We start from the raw sequence: 15,809 nt of genomic DNA, 5'->3' as shown, positions 1-15,809 counted from the left end.
CCACAGCTACTTGAATGAGGAGCAACGATTAAAAAGTGTTGGCAAGTGACAGGCCTGGAAACAGGAGTCTGAGCATCAGACCAGCTTTATAGCAAAACTTCTGTAAATGAAGCTTGCTAATCTCGGGTCTAGAAACAGTAATAACCTCTCTAGCAAAGCCATGGGTGCTTAATACAGCTCTACAGCACAACCTGAACTGGAGCAACCAAACCCTGTATGTACATCCCCGGTAAGCAGCATAGCAGCCACTCTTCTGCAAACCCACAGGCAACTGCACACAGCCAGCCACTGGGTAACTCATCATATCCCTTGGCAAGCTGAAGCAGGTTAGCTGGGGTATTATTACTTCCATAAACTGGCATGCATGAGGAGGTGAGGTAAATCTTCTGTAACCTACAGCTAGGTTTACAGCAGAGGGTGGGCTTTCAGATCCTGTATCTGGTAGGAGAATTCCTCCAGAAAGATGAGGTTTTGAAATTTTAGTGGGCAATGCACACAGGAGATGGGCAAGTCTTCTTTGCCCCAAGGGTGCCAGGCCTTCTCTTTTGACCTAGAAAGCTCCTCCAATAAAAGCATTTCTATTAAACAATAACCATATTTATATACCTTAGAGAATTTGGGGTTCTGCATAAGCAACGAGCAACAGCTTAGTTAAAGGTAGCCTCACACAGGTTACTGCAACTAAAGAAACTGGCAAACATGTCAAGATTCATGAATTGTGGTGTAAAAACACTTGCTAAAAGAAATTTGGAATTATGCACTCATAAGAGAAAGTAAACACAAAAGCATATACAGTGAACATGCTTGTTGGGGAGGTCAGGAAATCCACTGTTTATGTATTACCCATACGAAAGCATTTAGATATTGATTTTATAGCAAGCCTGTGTGCCTAACTGAAAAAGACCTAAAAAACAAGGGCAGACAAACTTAACAACAAGAAGATGCAAAGACTCTACCTATACATTGCATGGAAGTATGGAGGACAATGGTTCAAATAAAGTCAACTGTGTTGGAAATAGTGCATGAAATCCCAGAAGTGACAAAACTACTAGTCAGTGAAGAAAATGAAAGGAGCCAAGTGGAAGAAATCAATCAAGAAGAAAAAGTAAGCTTTTTTTTTTATAAAGGCAGGCAAGGGGCCAGATAACATAGATGGACACACATGCAAAAAAACCCACAGAAAAGCGTAGCTTTATCTAGAAGTACAGCAAGTGATAAATTTGATAATAAACTAGGAAGCAGGGACAGATTTGCTCCAAACCAAGCAATGACAGCAAGCAGCGAGGGGTGCAAATAATTTTTCTTGCACAGGGAAAAAAACCTTCTAATGCAAATGGATGAGCTGATTAACAAAGCTTGCAGAGACTGTTGTGAAAGACGGGTGAATGGAGAGAACCCGAGGGAGACACTAAGAGCATGTAAACCAAATCAAGGAGCAGCTGACTGCATTCAGAAGGACGAGGCTATAGGAGCACTTAGAAACATGAAGACAAGAATATGACCTAGGCTGCATGAAGCACCAGTAAACATACTGAAGTGGATGGCAATAGGAGGCATCTGTTCAATGTATTCTTAAACTGGAAAAGTATCAGCAGTTTTACAAATAATACCATTTATTATTATTACTTTTTATAATTGGGGGGAAGCACCGGAACACTTTTTACTGAAGTCATCCAAAACCCACACAGAAACTACACTTGTTTTGCAGTACTAAAACCCAACTGTTGAAAGGTGGGGAAAACCCCTTAGTTTATGGAAATCCCAAACCTAACTCCCATGCATTAACTTTAGATCATTATGGAACAAAGGCTGCATATTTTCTCTATTGTGAGGATACAGAAGTATGTTACTTTTTTAAAAAATAGTTTACTATGTCAATGAAATTGCAGATGCTTCTGTGCACTTCAGGGACTTCAAACACTGCATCAATTATCTGAATAAGTAATGAAAAGACATTGTGAATAAAATGGTTCACCAAGCCTGGTTTACAAGTCAATTGCTTTTTGAATCCAGTAATATGCTGTAATATTTGACATATTTCTTTTCGTGAGAGGTTAAGAGTTTTCTGTGCCTCTATGCTGTACTTGCTGCAAACAGTTCGGGCATAAAAACAAACTGATAAAATATAAAAGGGTGCAAGAAGTACAACACACATTTAGGTCCTCCACTATAACCCTCTTTCCACACCAAAAAAACCCCACTGACACCAGAACTCTGAAGTCCAACCAAAGGGGAAACATGAAAATCGCACCAACAGCTCAGGCTAGTGATAAGCAATTTAATGCTTTAAAATTCAATCTTTGACAAACTGGACTAGGTCACGGTAGAACACGAAATGTCTGTTTGTTGAGCTATCATTTCCAAAGAGTCTCTCTTACTGGCACCTGGAAACAGAGCAAGCATAAGGCTGATTATCATTTCCGTAACCCCCAAGGAAAACTATCATGCAAGATGTTTGAGTAAGAGCAATGCAGTTCGAAGGCAGCATTCATAAACAGAACAAAGACTAAACAAAAGGCTAAACAAGTACATCATAATTAACAACTACAACCAAACTTTTAATTAAGATATGTAAGAAAAATCAAGGAGAGCTAATTAAAAAAACACCAGCTTATACACTTTCTTAGAAAAATCTGAATTGGTACTGTGAAGTAAACAGACTAATTGGAAGTGACCACAATTATTTTGTCACTGTTACTGAGTTTAGTCATGATTTTTCAGCTTGCTCTTTAATCCTGCATCTTGTTTGCACTCCTTTGTTGTTTGAATGCAGGATTCTTCCAGCCAAATTCTTCAAAAACTGAGCAAAAGTGACGGAAATACCACAGAGATTTAACTTGTACGACAGGCATATTTTGTCATTAGTTTTGAGACACTCTTTTCTGCCTAGGACAGTATTATTCTCACAGGGCCAGAATTATAATTATTATACACTCCCCCCATTCATCCTGAACAAATACACAGTTACTACAAATGGATCCTGATACACTGCTACATCAATAATGCTGTACTCCGCATGCTTTTCTTTTATCCAGGCAGCTAGACCAGTATAAAAATATGATACGATTTTACAGATTTTACTGTTAGGTATGAACTTCCCTTAAGGCCAAAAAGCAGTTACAGATAATGGGACTCTAACTGGCAATATTAAGGTTTTACTTCTTTCCTCTTATATACTACCCTTCCATGAAAATACATCCATTCTCATTACTTTTGCCATTCTTCAAAACTGTTACCAGGCTGATTTGAACAGTAACAGTTAGTTAATGCTGATAAGAAACAAGCAAAGAAAAAAGCTGACACTACCTAGAATTATTTAGGAACTTATTTGCCACGCATCTATTTCTAGAAAATTAATAAAAAGTTGCTGACCCCCAGCTGTAATAATCCCAGGTATACCTGGGCAAAATAAAAATAGGTAAAAAAGGAATTCCCACCCACAACCCCAGAATGCAAACTGCAAATGATTTACAATTAACAACTTTTGCCTCTCCCCAACACAGTGTTGGCATGAAACCCAATACCCTATTGAGATACACATTCACTACTTCTGCTTAACAAAAATCTTCACAGGAACCATCTTTCAGAATGTTATTTCTGAAGCTATGTGGAACCAAAATTCTCCTTTTTAAAATACACTCTTACATTTAATAGAAATTGACAGGCTTTTAAAAAAATTCTGTTCTGGTATATCACTACACATTAGCCCAACGTAACCCTTAAACTACCCAGGAAGAGTTCACTGCCTGCAGCAATGTTTTTCCCATGCTCATTTTTAAAGTTAGAGGCTGCAGGGCCACCACTGGATTGCTGTCCTGCCTGTAGCTTTCAGACTACTATGGCTGTAGGGTGTCACCTTTTTTCCTCCGCAAAACTAGGGTATCCTGAAACTGTAAAGCAGTCTTAACTAAACTAATGCCATAGCACACATTAAAAGGAACTCGTTTTAAACTGCTAAATTTGACACATTTCTTTCTTTGTACCAAGACAAAAATATGTAAAAAGTCCTTCCTGTATATGGCTAAAAAACTTAACTGTGTTTCAAAACCCCTTTAAAATTTAAATAAAACATACATGCCTGTGCCATGTATCTCACTAGCAATGCTGAACTGGAATGGTGCAGGAATCTCCATTTCCCCAGACCATTCCCAGGCTTCTCTACTGCCAAAGCTAGACAAGCACTTTCTCCCTAGTCTACATTTTTCTGTTCAATAGGTGGAGTAAAGTAAAAGGCTTATTTCTGTGCAAAGGCTTTTTCCTCTGCATAGCAATAAGCCTCACATTGTAATTGATTTTTTTTTTTAAATGTCATTTAAATTATTTTGGTATGATTTATCTTTCCTTACTTTTTCCTAAAACATCTCAGAATATTAACAACGAAATAAATGTAGTAATACTCTAACATCTTCAAACATTACCTAATTTAAAAATCTAATTTACTTTTCATCATTTAGGCTTCCTTACTATTTTGTATGTCACTCAGTGTGGATAGTAAAATTAGACTATCAATTTCATTTCTGCTTCGAATATGTTGCAGGTTCTGCTTCTCAACCACTAGAACAGGGCTCTTGTTTAAGGTTTCCAGCATCGTTCCGAAGCTTTTAAATTAAAAAAACGGGAACTGCTTTAATTTTATTAAAAAAATTCTCAACTGCTCTCCCTGGCCCTTTTTACAAGAAAAGGCCAAGTGTTGGCACAAAAGTAAACCTCCAATGTACCTGTTAAATAGTATTATGTGGCCTTCTACTAATACAAAGAGACAATAGAAGCCTTAAATGGTGCTGAGGGTGCCATTGTGTACAATGACCTTCCAACGAAGTCAGTGGGAGACCTGCTTAAGAACCGACAAACAAATTGAACAAGTAATGTAATATGAATTATCCTACTCTTGCTTTGGTGAAATTTAAAAGATGCTTTATCACCGTAGGCAGTCCTACTTCCAAGTCTCCACAGCCAGTATGAGTCTACGCCTCTTATTCAAGATGTACCGTCACACTTAAAAAGCACTCAGAGAAAATATTTAGAGGAATATATTAACGCACATCTTCACTGATAACACTTACTTTAGCAATGCCATTTTTTTCTATTATATGGAGTAGCAAGCAAACAAAAGTTTCAACTATATCAAAGTTATCCTTTTAATATCTTGGAATGTTTACTATATGGGGAAAAAAATGCTATCGGCACAAACCCAGCGCTAACTTCCATAGTAAGTATTATGCAATTAAAACTACACTGTCATGGGTAAAAATTTTAATTAAAAACACCTAATTGTGCTAATCACAGTAAACTAGATTAAGCCTGAAACTCACTCTTAAATTCGCCACCACGTACATACGTACCCAAATAAAGAGAAACCATTTGCACAGAGCCATTACACCGCTGAATTTAACCTTTTCTTTCTGGTTCTTACACATTTGATGCAATCAAGCCTCTAAAACGACTCAGTCATTAAAGGTCGTTAGCTGCAAAGGCAGCGTCACGCCGTACAGCTGCACCACCCCCCCCCCCCCGGCTGCTGCCCGCACCCCCCGGCTGCGAAGCCCGGAGCACCCCCTTGCAAAACCAAAGCAGCCAGGGGAAGCTACCGAGCTCGGGGCACAGGAGAAGTCCCGTGAACATCTTTTCCTTCCAAAAAAATGCTAGTTTAGGCAACACCGTGCAAAACTGCCGCTTTTTTAAAAAGAACATTTCTTCAGAAGCGGATGAAACGCGCCCGGGGAGGTGCGGGGCAGGGGGCCCGGCCGCCCCCGAGCCCAGCCGGGCAGCACCACCCGGACACCCCCCCGGGGGGGCGGCCCGAAGCGTGTCCTCGGTCCCGGCAGACACGACCCGCCGCCGCCCCCGGCACCCGAGGACGGCCCCGCTCGACGCCCCGAGGGAGGATTTACCCTCCGCGGCGGGTCCGCCGCCAGAACGGCTTTGGGGGGGGGGGGGGGTGAGCAAGGGGCTCCCCCGCCCCGCGGCCGCCCTTCGCTCCGCGCCCCGGGAGCCCATACAGAAGAAGGGGGAGGGGGGGCAAAAGGCACCTGCGCCCCCTCCCCGCCGCCATCCCAGAAAATCACGATTCCCCCCTCGTTTCCGCAGCTGCCGGTGCAGCGGGGACCTCGCTCCCGTGTGCCCCCCCCCCCCCCCCCGGTAACACTCTGCGGGCCGGGGTGTGTGGAGGGGGGGGGAATCGTGGGGGGGGGGGGGGGGGGTGTTTCCTCACCGCGCCTTGACCGCGCATCTTCTGCCGCGGGTTCGAAGCGCGAGACGCGCGCCGCCGGGCAGCGCGCGACGGCAGCACGTGGCGGTGGCGGGCACGGGGTCTCCCGCGCAGCCAAGGCGGGGCGCAACGCTACGGAGCGGCGTGAGGCGGCGCCGCCGCCATCTTGGTAGAGGCAGCGCCCGGGTAGAGGGAAGGCGGGGGGGGGAGAGAGGGTAGGGTGATCGGGGAAGGGCTTTTTAAGTCACACGGGCGCGTTGTGAAATCGGCAGCAGCTGGGGGAGTTCGTGGGGCAGCCGGAGTGGGTGAGAGGGTACTCGTGTGGGGGTCGGTGAGCCCCGCGGTAGGGTGACAGCCCCCCCCCCCCCCCCCCGGTGGATGGGTGCGTGAAGGTAAAGCACCGGAGCCAGGGTAACGTACCCAGCGGGTCTGCACAGCTCTGCTCCTTCCCAGGGCCGCGACGCATCCAGGTGCCTCACGATTTGGATACGAAAATAAATAAAGTGCAGCAGGCACGATGGGATTTGTTCTGATCTCTTGCTTGGAGGTGCTTCCCCTGTTTTTGACCAGGTCCGTGACCCTCACGGATCAAAATGTACGAAGAGGAATTTTGAGTAGGTTAAAAAGCCTCTTTTTCAATCAATGCTCAAGGAAAGGATAAGATGATGTGACACAAATGTATGATCGTGTGCCACAAATAGAACATTGTGGGAAGCTTTCCCTTAAACATAAGCTTTGTCCTATATTTTTTCAAACAGTTTATTTCCTTGCTGTGTAGGTCATTCTTAACATTAGGCTAAATTTAGCTGAAGATACACCAGCAGCAAAGGCAGACTGTCTCAGAAAGCTGAATTAGACCCACAGTCTCAACTGCATGGCCTGGTCAGGAGGCTGGATGCAAAACTATTTACATTTTTATTGACTTTTTTTTCCCAGGGAGCTTGGTTAAAGGTAACAAAATCTCAGCCATTTAAATAAAATACCTTGTGTCTAGAAAATTAAAAGTTTATAGGGTGGTTTGCCTGGTATAGTCTCCTGCTGCAAGCCATGTATACAACTTGTATTAATTTCAAGGGTATTTCTACCGCAAAGTGAGGAAAGACTATAGCCCTAACATCTCAGGCCTTTTGAAGATCTGTACCTGAAACTTCAAAACAGTGGTCTAATCTCCGCTTCCAGTAAGGATGGCAGAAATTGTACTTGTTTATGCACTTTGATTTTCAGTTCTTTGTGTATAAATTTAGATGTGTGTGGAGTATCCTGAGCCAGATTTCTCCCTATATGCTATACATACAAAATGACAGAAAGACAGACATGATTCTGTGTTAGCTTGACAATGAATTACATTTGCTAGCAAATACTGGATCAGAGCCATCTGTTCAAGAAATTAGCATAGCAGCAATTTGTTTGTTTGGCTTCATCTGTCTATTAGTTTGGTCAAAATCCTCTTGTTTTAGAGACGCACTATCACATACAGAAAGGACCTGTGATATACTCTGTGCAGGCATCCCCCAAAATACATAAATTATTCTAAAAAATAGAGATATGAAATGGGATTGTCAGAAATCCAGACAAAGCTAAGATTTTTTTTTTTTTTTCCTGGAAACAAGTTTGACTTTCTCAGTGCACTGTATCTTATACTAAAAATCATCTACCCCTAAACAGTCTACTGATATCAACACACCTCTCTGAACCGAAGTAGTGTTGCTGTACTTGTAGGTGCGCTGTATCTTTTCTTTCTGTGTATTTTGACAGAATTATGGAAATCCTTCCCGACTTACAGCCTCTACAACATTCTTTTGAACAGGTGTTGGTATTCTTAAAAATTGAAAAGTCTAGTTCCAAACAACAGTCAAGAAAAGGGCATCAATCCATTAAATGATAAGGTATCACCCCATTAGACAACAGCTTTTCTAAAAGTGGTTCACTCTGAAGCTCTGTATACCTAAAGAAAATGACATTTCTTACACAGCTTTTTTTTTTGCTGTATACTGAGTCTGCACTATTCAGTATTTCAGTTACTTGCCTAGATTTTTTAGGTCTCTGGAAAAAAAAAAATTTTAAAAGTTCTACTTAATACTCCAGAAACTTGTATCTATTTTATAGTTCCTACTGGATCTAGTTACAGTGCAAATATTTCTCCACAGGCATAGCAAAAGGTCTACATTGTTGTACAGCTAATGATCATTATGTGGCATTTTCTTGATGATAGAAGTTTAGATTCAGACGACATTCCTAACTGCTGTTTAAAAATATAACAGAAAATAGTTATAGGAATGTCTTCTGTACTGTTGAGAAGCGTAAAGCCTGATACTGTTATTCTGAAAAGAGAATTCTAGGTAGATCTGCTCAAATATGAATAAATGTGAATGTTTCTTACAACTGAATACTGCTAATGCATGATATAGATATGTACTATACAAAGTAAAAGATTTAGTTCATTTTCCTGTTATTTCATATCTTAGTTACATGACAAAACCAACAACAAAAACGCCTTCTAAAATAAGAACTTACATTTCTCCTTCAGAAAAATGAGTCGTATGTTGTAGGTAGTGGAAATGGTGTGAAGTCTCAGCTCAAAGGACGTGAGTGCTCATTCTACATGTGAATTAGAAAAGCACCTGTGTTGCTTTGTCTATGTGCGTCTGTCTCTACCTGAGCATCTAACTCACAATACTCCTCCCACAATCCGCCCCATTTCTTTGTCTAATCTGAGCAACCAACAATAGGATATACAGAAGTTTAGAAACCTGGCGGCGTGATTTGCTGATGAGAAGTGGCTTACCTGGTTCACTGTTAAAATCGTAACACCTAATGCAGAATTTTGCTTGTATTACTTTATGATGAAACAGCAGGACTAGCTAAAGTCAGATGGTGACAAAATCTGATAGATTCACTGTGCTATTAGAGCACAATGATGAAATTGCCTATTCAGAATATAGCATTCTGAATCAATATATTGTTAATGGATACCACTGTTTTTAGAATAAATAGCAAATGTTGTCAGAAGTAAATGTTTATGTATTTTAAGCAATGGAAGGAGAATATTAAGTGTAGAAAGCCATTACAAAACTTATCTTTGCAACTGACCTATAAAAGCTATAAACGCATCAAAGGGTTTGAGGACTGGATACAAACTTTCATTCTTCACACAGTCAAAACTCCCATGAAGCCAGTGTCCCAGGATCACAACTCTGAGTACGCTCAGTAATACTAATGGAACTCAGACTTACATGGGCAGCTTAATTCAGAATTTTAATTTAATTCATGTTACAATTTATTAAGTAGAGATTTCTTATGTTTTGTTTTTTTTTTAAATTCTGAATGTAAGGCAACACAGTTTTTTAGAATAGGATTTCTTGGAGGTTTTATTATTACAGAGTAATAAGCTTTTAAAAATGTAGCTGAAATGCTTCTGCTTCAAGACAGCAGCTTTTTGTTTACAGCTGGCAGGTTAAGAGGTTATAGTTGTGTCACAAGTGAAGATGGACGAAATTTCTTCCAGGTAAAGATTCTAGACTTTCGTAGCAATCTCAGATTTTAGCAGCAAACAGTTTTTCTTGCCTTTTTGCCCAGCTCCAACCGTCATGCATTTAGTCAATCATAGCACTATTAATTTTAGTTAATACAGCTTTTTGATTTTTTTAAAATACTATGCAAATATGTGCTTTACTATAAATACTTAACAAGTCATCCAGATATCATAAGCTACCAAATACAGAGGGGATGAAAATGCCAGTGGATCCCACTGAATGATTTAGCCTTAAGGCTCCTGCAGGTTTTATTCAGATTCAGAATAGTAGGAGTGGGGAGGAGGAGATAAATAAAACATTTGTTTCAGAAAGTAGGTGATTTTGACAGAGCACTGATTTAAACCATGAAGACTTGCAGATCAGAAGAACACTGTTAAGAAGTGAGGCGGGTGAAGAACACTCAACACCAGCCCCCCAAGTGGCACTTATCAGTAAATTTCTGCTTTTAACTATTATTGCACCTTCTCTGAAGTTCTGTACATAATTTAGTCAGTGACTCCCACTGATGTATCACAGTCACTCAAACATGTTTTTACACCACTCATTGGATATTTCGGTAAAGGTCTAATCTCATTTGGATTTATTACGATTTATCTTGGATTAAGCATTTATCTGCTAAGGATTATGACCTATACTATGAGGTACTGAGGAACCATCAGAGTTCAGGAATGTCTAAGCACATTAGAATGAATCAGCAATATTCTTTTTTGACACAGACTTCACACATTATCTTTTTTCAATCAACTTTGTAAGATTCATACAGATAAGTATCTAATTTTCATTTAATACGGGCAGTAACCTGGAAGGCTCTTAGCATCCAGTAGGAGCAAAGCTGCATTTAATTAGGAGCAGCTTAAAAGATCAGGCTTCAGAGCCACATGACTTTGTATTCACTCTGCCTTCAACAGTCAGTATAACATTATTGATCTTTTTATAGCAATTTAAATATCTTCTTTTTGAAACATAGTTTGGTGAGTCTTCCACTGCTACCCTGACTTTCTACTTTTTCTGATTTGCACAGCCAGGAGTGGAAAAAGAACAAGGAGAAAGAACAAAGATACATTGTTTATTACCTGTCTGGACTTCTAAGATATTTTTCTTGTTTGAATAGGTTTAAACTGCTTCCTCTGTTGATATACATGGTACTGCACCTCAGGAAGAGTATTGGATTTCACATATGATTAAAAGAAGTTGGTCTTTGGCTTTAGTTTGTGGCAAAGCCACCAATGTATGGTATAGTTGCCCCCAAACATGCTCCTAGCTATTTTCATGCTTAATAATTTTGTATATTTATCATATCTTAGAAATCCCATTTTATGCCACTTTAATTCCACAAAAGTTAGAGAATTCCAGTGGCCACTTTAGTTTTCTATGTTTGTAAGTTTTCCTTACAGCTTAGTTTTTTCCTTCATGATGATATAACACAAAGAAGGTTTAAATACTTTAAGGCGGTCTTTCATAATACTGGAAATAATACCTCGGATATGAAACTGCACAATTTAATGTGTTTACACACTCTTACTAAAGGAATTAGGAAGAAAATATATGGTTCATTTCCAGTATACATTTCTACAATTTGCTAAATACTGTCACATTTAGAATGTGCAATCATGTAACAAATTACTATACTGTAGTATTATTGTTCATTTTGAGGATTGCCTGCAATGTCTGTCTTACTTGCTAACTAGGGAGTTTACAGTATGAATGTAACTGTAAAGTGATGAAACCTAAGGTTGTAAGAGGATGCTAGTTCCAGTATGACTTCATTAAATGGAGTAATGTAATTAAATTTTGGCGTTCATGAGAACAGTTAAAAATTCACATTTCTTTACAGTGTTGGGATATAGCATGCTTTGTTACCAATTTCCATCACAGTTTCTTATCCAATTAATGTTCAGGAGCTGCAGACTTATGGACACAGCAATGCGTGTGAAACCATAGCTCATATTTCAGTTATGCAAGGAAAAGATTCAGCTGATGAAAAATTAGATGAAACAGAAGACTGAGAAATGGATGAGCATAGAAAAGAATTGATCTACCATAACTAAAACCATTGATGAATAAGCTGTAAAGAGACATAATCAAAGATGAAATTATTTTTCAGTACCTTTTCTGTAAAATACCAAGTAGAAAACCATCTGGATTCAGAAGAGAAAGGTTCTATGATACAATGAAATTCTTTACACACTTTCACATGGGTACATGTGCAAGGAAGGAAAAATAGTGAGTAAAAGGTATTTTCTGGTAATGGGATACATTAACGTTGCAGTGGAATTTAGGATCAGCATGCACAGGATATTGATCTGAAACCTGCTTCTGAGATACAAGGATGAGGAGGACATGTTCATTTACTTTTCTTTTGACATCAGCCCAGAACTATGCATGTAAAGTGACAACCCTGAGGACAGGATGGATGGCAAAGTATAACTTTGAAAAGACTCTTATATGTTCTCGGAATCATAGAATAATTCAGTTGGAAGGAACCTTAGGAGGCTTTCTGGTGCAAACTCCTGCTCAGATCAGGGTCAACACTGAAATCACATCGGTTTGTTTAGGACTTGGTGCAATGAGGTTTTGAAAACTTGCAAGGATGGAGATTCCTCAGTCTCTCCGGGCAACCTGTTCCAGTGCTTAAATATCCTTGTATTTAGTTATTTTTTTCTTTATATCCAGTTGCACCTCAGTAATGAGCCTAGCTCCATCTTTTTTGTAGCCTCTTCTTAAGCATGGGCAGGTTGTTTTTAGGTGTTTTGGAAGCTGTCTCTTCCCCAGACTAAACAAGGCCCATCTCTCAGGCTTTCCTCAAAGAGCAAGTGCTCCAGCCCTCTAAACACCTCGGTACTTGTCTGCTCTACTTTCTCAAGTTTATCAGCATCTTTCTTGAACAGGGGGCCCCAAAATTGCATGTAATGTTCCAGATACTAAAATAGCCTAAAGAATACAGAGTAAAAGGGAATAATTACATCTCTCAATCTACTGTCTGTGCACCTGTTGATATAGCACAATATGCTGTTAGCCTTCATTGCTGCCGGAGTGCACTGCTGGCTTGTTCTTAGTGTACATCACCAGGACCCTGATGTCCTTTTCAGCAGAGCTTCTCAGCCAGGATCGGTCTGGTCCTGTACCATTGTAGGGTGTTAGTCTGTCCCAGGTGCAAGACTTTTCACATGTCCTTGTTGAGTTTCATGAGGTTTCTGTCACTCCATTCCTCCAGCCTGTGTACATCCCTCTAAATGAGAATTCTGATCTTGAGAGTGCTGATGGCATCCCTTAGTTCGGTGCCTTCTGCAAGCCTGACGAAGTTGTGCTCTGTGTTCTCCTCCAGGCCACTGATAAAGATACTCAATGGCGTAGGTCTAAGGGTAAACTCCCAAGGAGCACCACTGGTAACCAGCTGTCAGGTGGAGTATGAATTGGTAGCCCGTTGTGCCTGTCAAGCTAGATTTTCACCCATCTAGCAGTGTACCCATCCACACTATAATGTTCCAACTTGGATACAAGTGTGCTGTGGAGAGTGTGCTGAAAGCCTTGCTGAAGTCAAGGTAGACAACATCTACTGCGCTCCCTTTGTCTGCACATCTTGCCATTTCAACACAGAAGGTAATTAGGCTTGGTCAAGCATGGCAAACCTTGGTAAATCCATGCTGGCTATTGTTTCTAATCACCTTTCTTTCTTCTCCAGAAATGGCTCCCGCAGACTTGCACCATTATTGTCCCAGAGAACAAGCAGACGCTGACTGGCCTGTACTTCCCTGGATCGTTCTTCTTGCCTTTCTTTAGCATTATGGGCTTTTGGGTAGTTTTAAGTGTGAAATCAGTCTTTCACTTCACAGTTAAGAGATTTGACATAGTCCATAGTTATACACTCCCTATAAACTGGGACTAAAAAGTCTATAAACAGTTATTGATCTCCACATGCTACTGGGGAAATTTTCCAAGATCAGCGACAGCTTGGAAATCACTGGCATTTTAAAATTACAGATCACTGCTTCACTTTTTTGGCATTTACAATATTGCATTATGGCAATGAACATACTAGATGTGTGTATAAAAAAACAAAATGCTTTTAGCATTTTCGTATTTTTTGTTTGAGCAATATTAAAGATGGAAATTTCTTGATACAATTCAAAATAATGGTTTTGTTTATTAAAGATACATACCCATTAAGATGAAGTTAGGATGAGAAAAACGCTTGTTTGTGTGAAAATAATATCTGCTTTCTCAACAACAGCATCTCCTGAGGTTTCTTTGATTCATATCCGATTACTTTAATGACTAAACCAAGTTTTAACTCCTGTTAACACTGCAGAATGCAGACAGTTATAGAAGAGTAAAAAGTATTTTGCCCCTCCAAGTCATTGTCAACACAACTCTGTTAATTTTTTATTCTGGAATTACTTACAATGGACAAGATTGGTTTCAAGTCATTGTCCTGTGTAAAGATTGTCAAAGCCTCTGTGGTCAGCCACTGAACTTCCATTATAATTCAGGAGGAGCTGGGCGCTTGTCTACAAAAGGGTTCAGGTACGTGAAAGGAAAAGGTATGTTGGTAATGTATTAGTTAACACATACCAAAATCATCTCTTTGCTGGAGAGGACAAAATGTTTGGAAATCCCAAGCTTGTTTTATGCTGCCTGGGGCAGGAAGGACCTCATGTTGTTAACACAATCATTCCTCCAGCTGATGAAGGATCTGCTCTGATGCATTCTGAAGGATGTTGCATATGCCTTGTGTCGTGGTTTAACCCCAGCCAGCAACTAAGCACCACGCAGCTGCTCTATCACTCCCCCCCCCCTCAGCTAGACGGGGGAGAGAAAATACAACAAAAGACTCATGGGTCGAGATAAGGACAGGGAGAGATCACTCAACCAATTACCATCACGGGCAAAACAGACTCGACTTGGGGAAAATTAACTTAATTTATTGCCAATCAAACCAGAGTAGGGTAATGAGAAATAAAACCAAATCTTAAACCACCTCTCCCCCACCCCTCCCTTTTTCCCAGGCACAGCGTCACTCCCAAATTCTCTACGTACCCCCGCCAGCAGCGCAGGAGGACGGGGAATGGGGGTTACAGTCAGTTCATCACGTGTTGTCTCTGCCGCTCCTCTCTCCTCAGGGGCAGGACTCATCACAGTCTTCCCCTGCTCCAGCGTGGGTCCATTCCACGGGCTGCAGTCCTTCAGGAGCACACTGCTCCAGCGTGGGTCCTCCATGGGGTCACAAGTCCTGCCAGAAAATCTGCCTCATGGGCTCCTCTCTCTATGGGTCCACAGATCCTGCCAGGAGCCTGCTCCAGCATGGGCTTCCCACAGGGTCACAGCCTCCATCAAGCAGCCACCTGCTCCGGCGTGGGGTCCTCCCTGGGCTGCAGGTGGAGATCTGCTCCACCGTGGACCTCCCTGGGCTGCAGGGGGACAGCCTGCCTCACCATGGTCTTCCCCACGGGCTGCAGGGGAATCTCTGCTCCGGCGCCTGGAGCATCTCCTCCCCCTCCTTCTTCACTGACCTGGGGGTCTGCAGGGCTGTTTCTCTCACATGTTCTCACTCCTCTCTTCGGCTGCAGTTGCGGTTGTGCAGGTTTTTTTCCCCTTCTTAAATATGTTATCCCAGAGGCGCTACCACCGTCGCTGATGGGCTCGGCTTTGGCCGGCGGCGGGTCCGTCTTGGAGCCGGCTGGCATTGGCTCTGTCGGACATAGGAGAAACTTCTAGCAGTTTCTCACAGAAGCCACCCCTGTAACCCCCCTGCTACCAAAACCTTGCCACGCAAACCCAATACACCTTACCCGGAAAAATGATGTTTTCTGTGTATTGGTTGAGGATAGAAAAGAAGGGGAAATGGTGGGCATGGTGACCTGGGTGGTCTTCAGAGAAAAAAATAGTGCAAGTATGGACTGAAGATGAGCTCCATATACTTCCAGGTGTAAAACTAATTAGCAGTCACAGTGTTCATATTTTACTGTATCAGATTTTTGCACTGCAAAAATATACATTTTAAGAAAGATTAAAAAATTGACTAATAAGATTAGCTGGCTAATAATGTTTTAATGCAAAAAGTATGTCAT

At 41.2% G+C, this 15,809-nt stretch overlaps 1 protein-coding gene across 1 annotated transcript in view; it reads right to left on the bottom strand.

Annotated features, from left to right (window-relative positions):
• ELAVL4 (ELAV like RNA binding protein 4) overlaps positions 1–6,244 on the bottom strand; it is an 83,667-nt gene extending 77,423 nt beyond the window's left edge. The window contains exon 1 of the mRNA XM_030033453.2: positions 6,212–6,244. Within this exon, the coding sequence (XP_029889313.1) occupies positions 6,212–6,229 (18 nt within the window). The 5' untranslated portion in view covers positions 6,230–6,244. The remainder of the gene's footprint in view (positions 1–6,211) is intronic.
• Positions 6,245–15,809: the final 9,565 nt, after the last annotated feature.

This window comes from Aquila chrysaetos, chromosome 12, assembly GCF_900496995.4.
Source record: "Aquila chrysaetos chrysaetos chromosome 12, bAquChr1.4, whole genome shotgun sequence".
Classification (NCBI taxonomy): Eukaryota; Metazoa; Chordata; class Aves; order Accipitriformes; family Accipitridae; genus Aquila; species Aquila chrysaetos.
The sequence above is the reverse complement of the archived record's forward strand: the minus strand, read 5'-3'. Positions and strand labels throughout refer to the sequence as shown.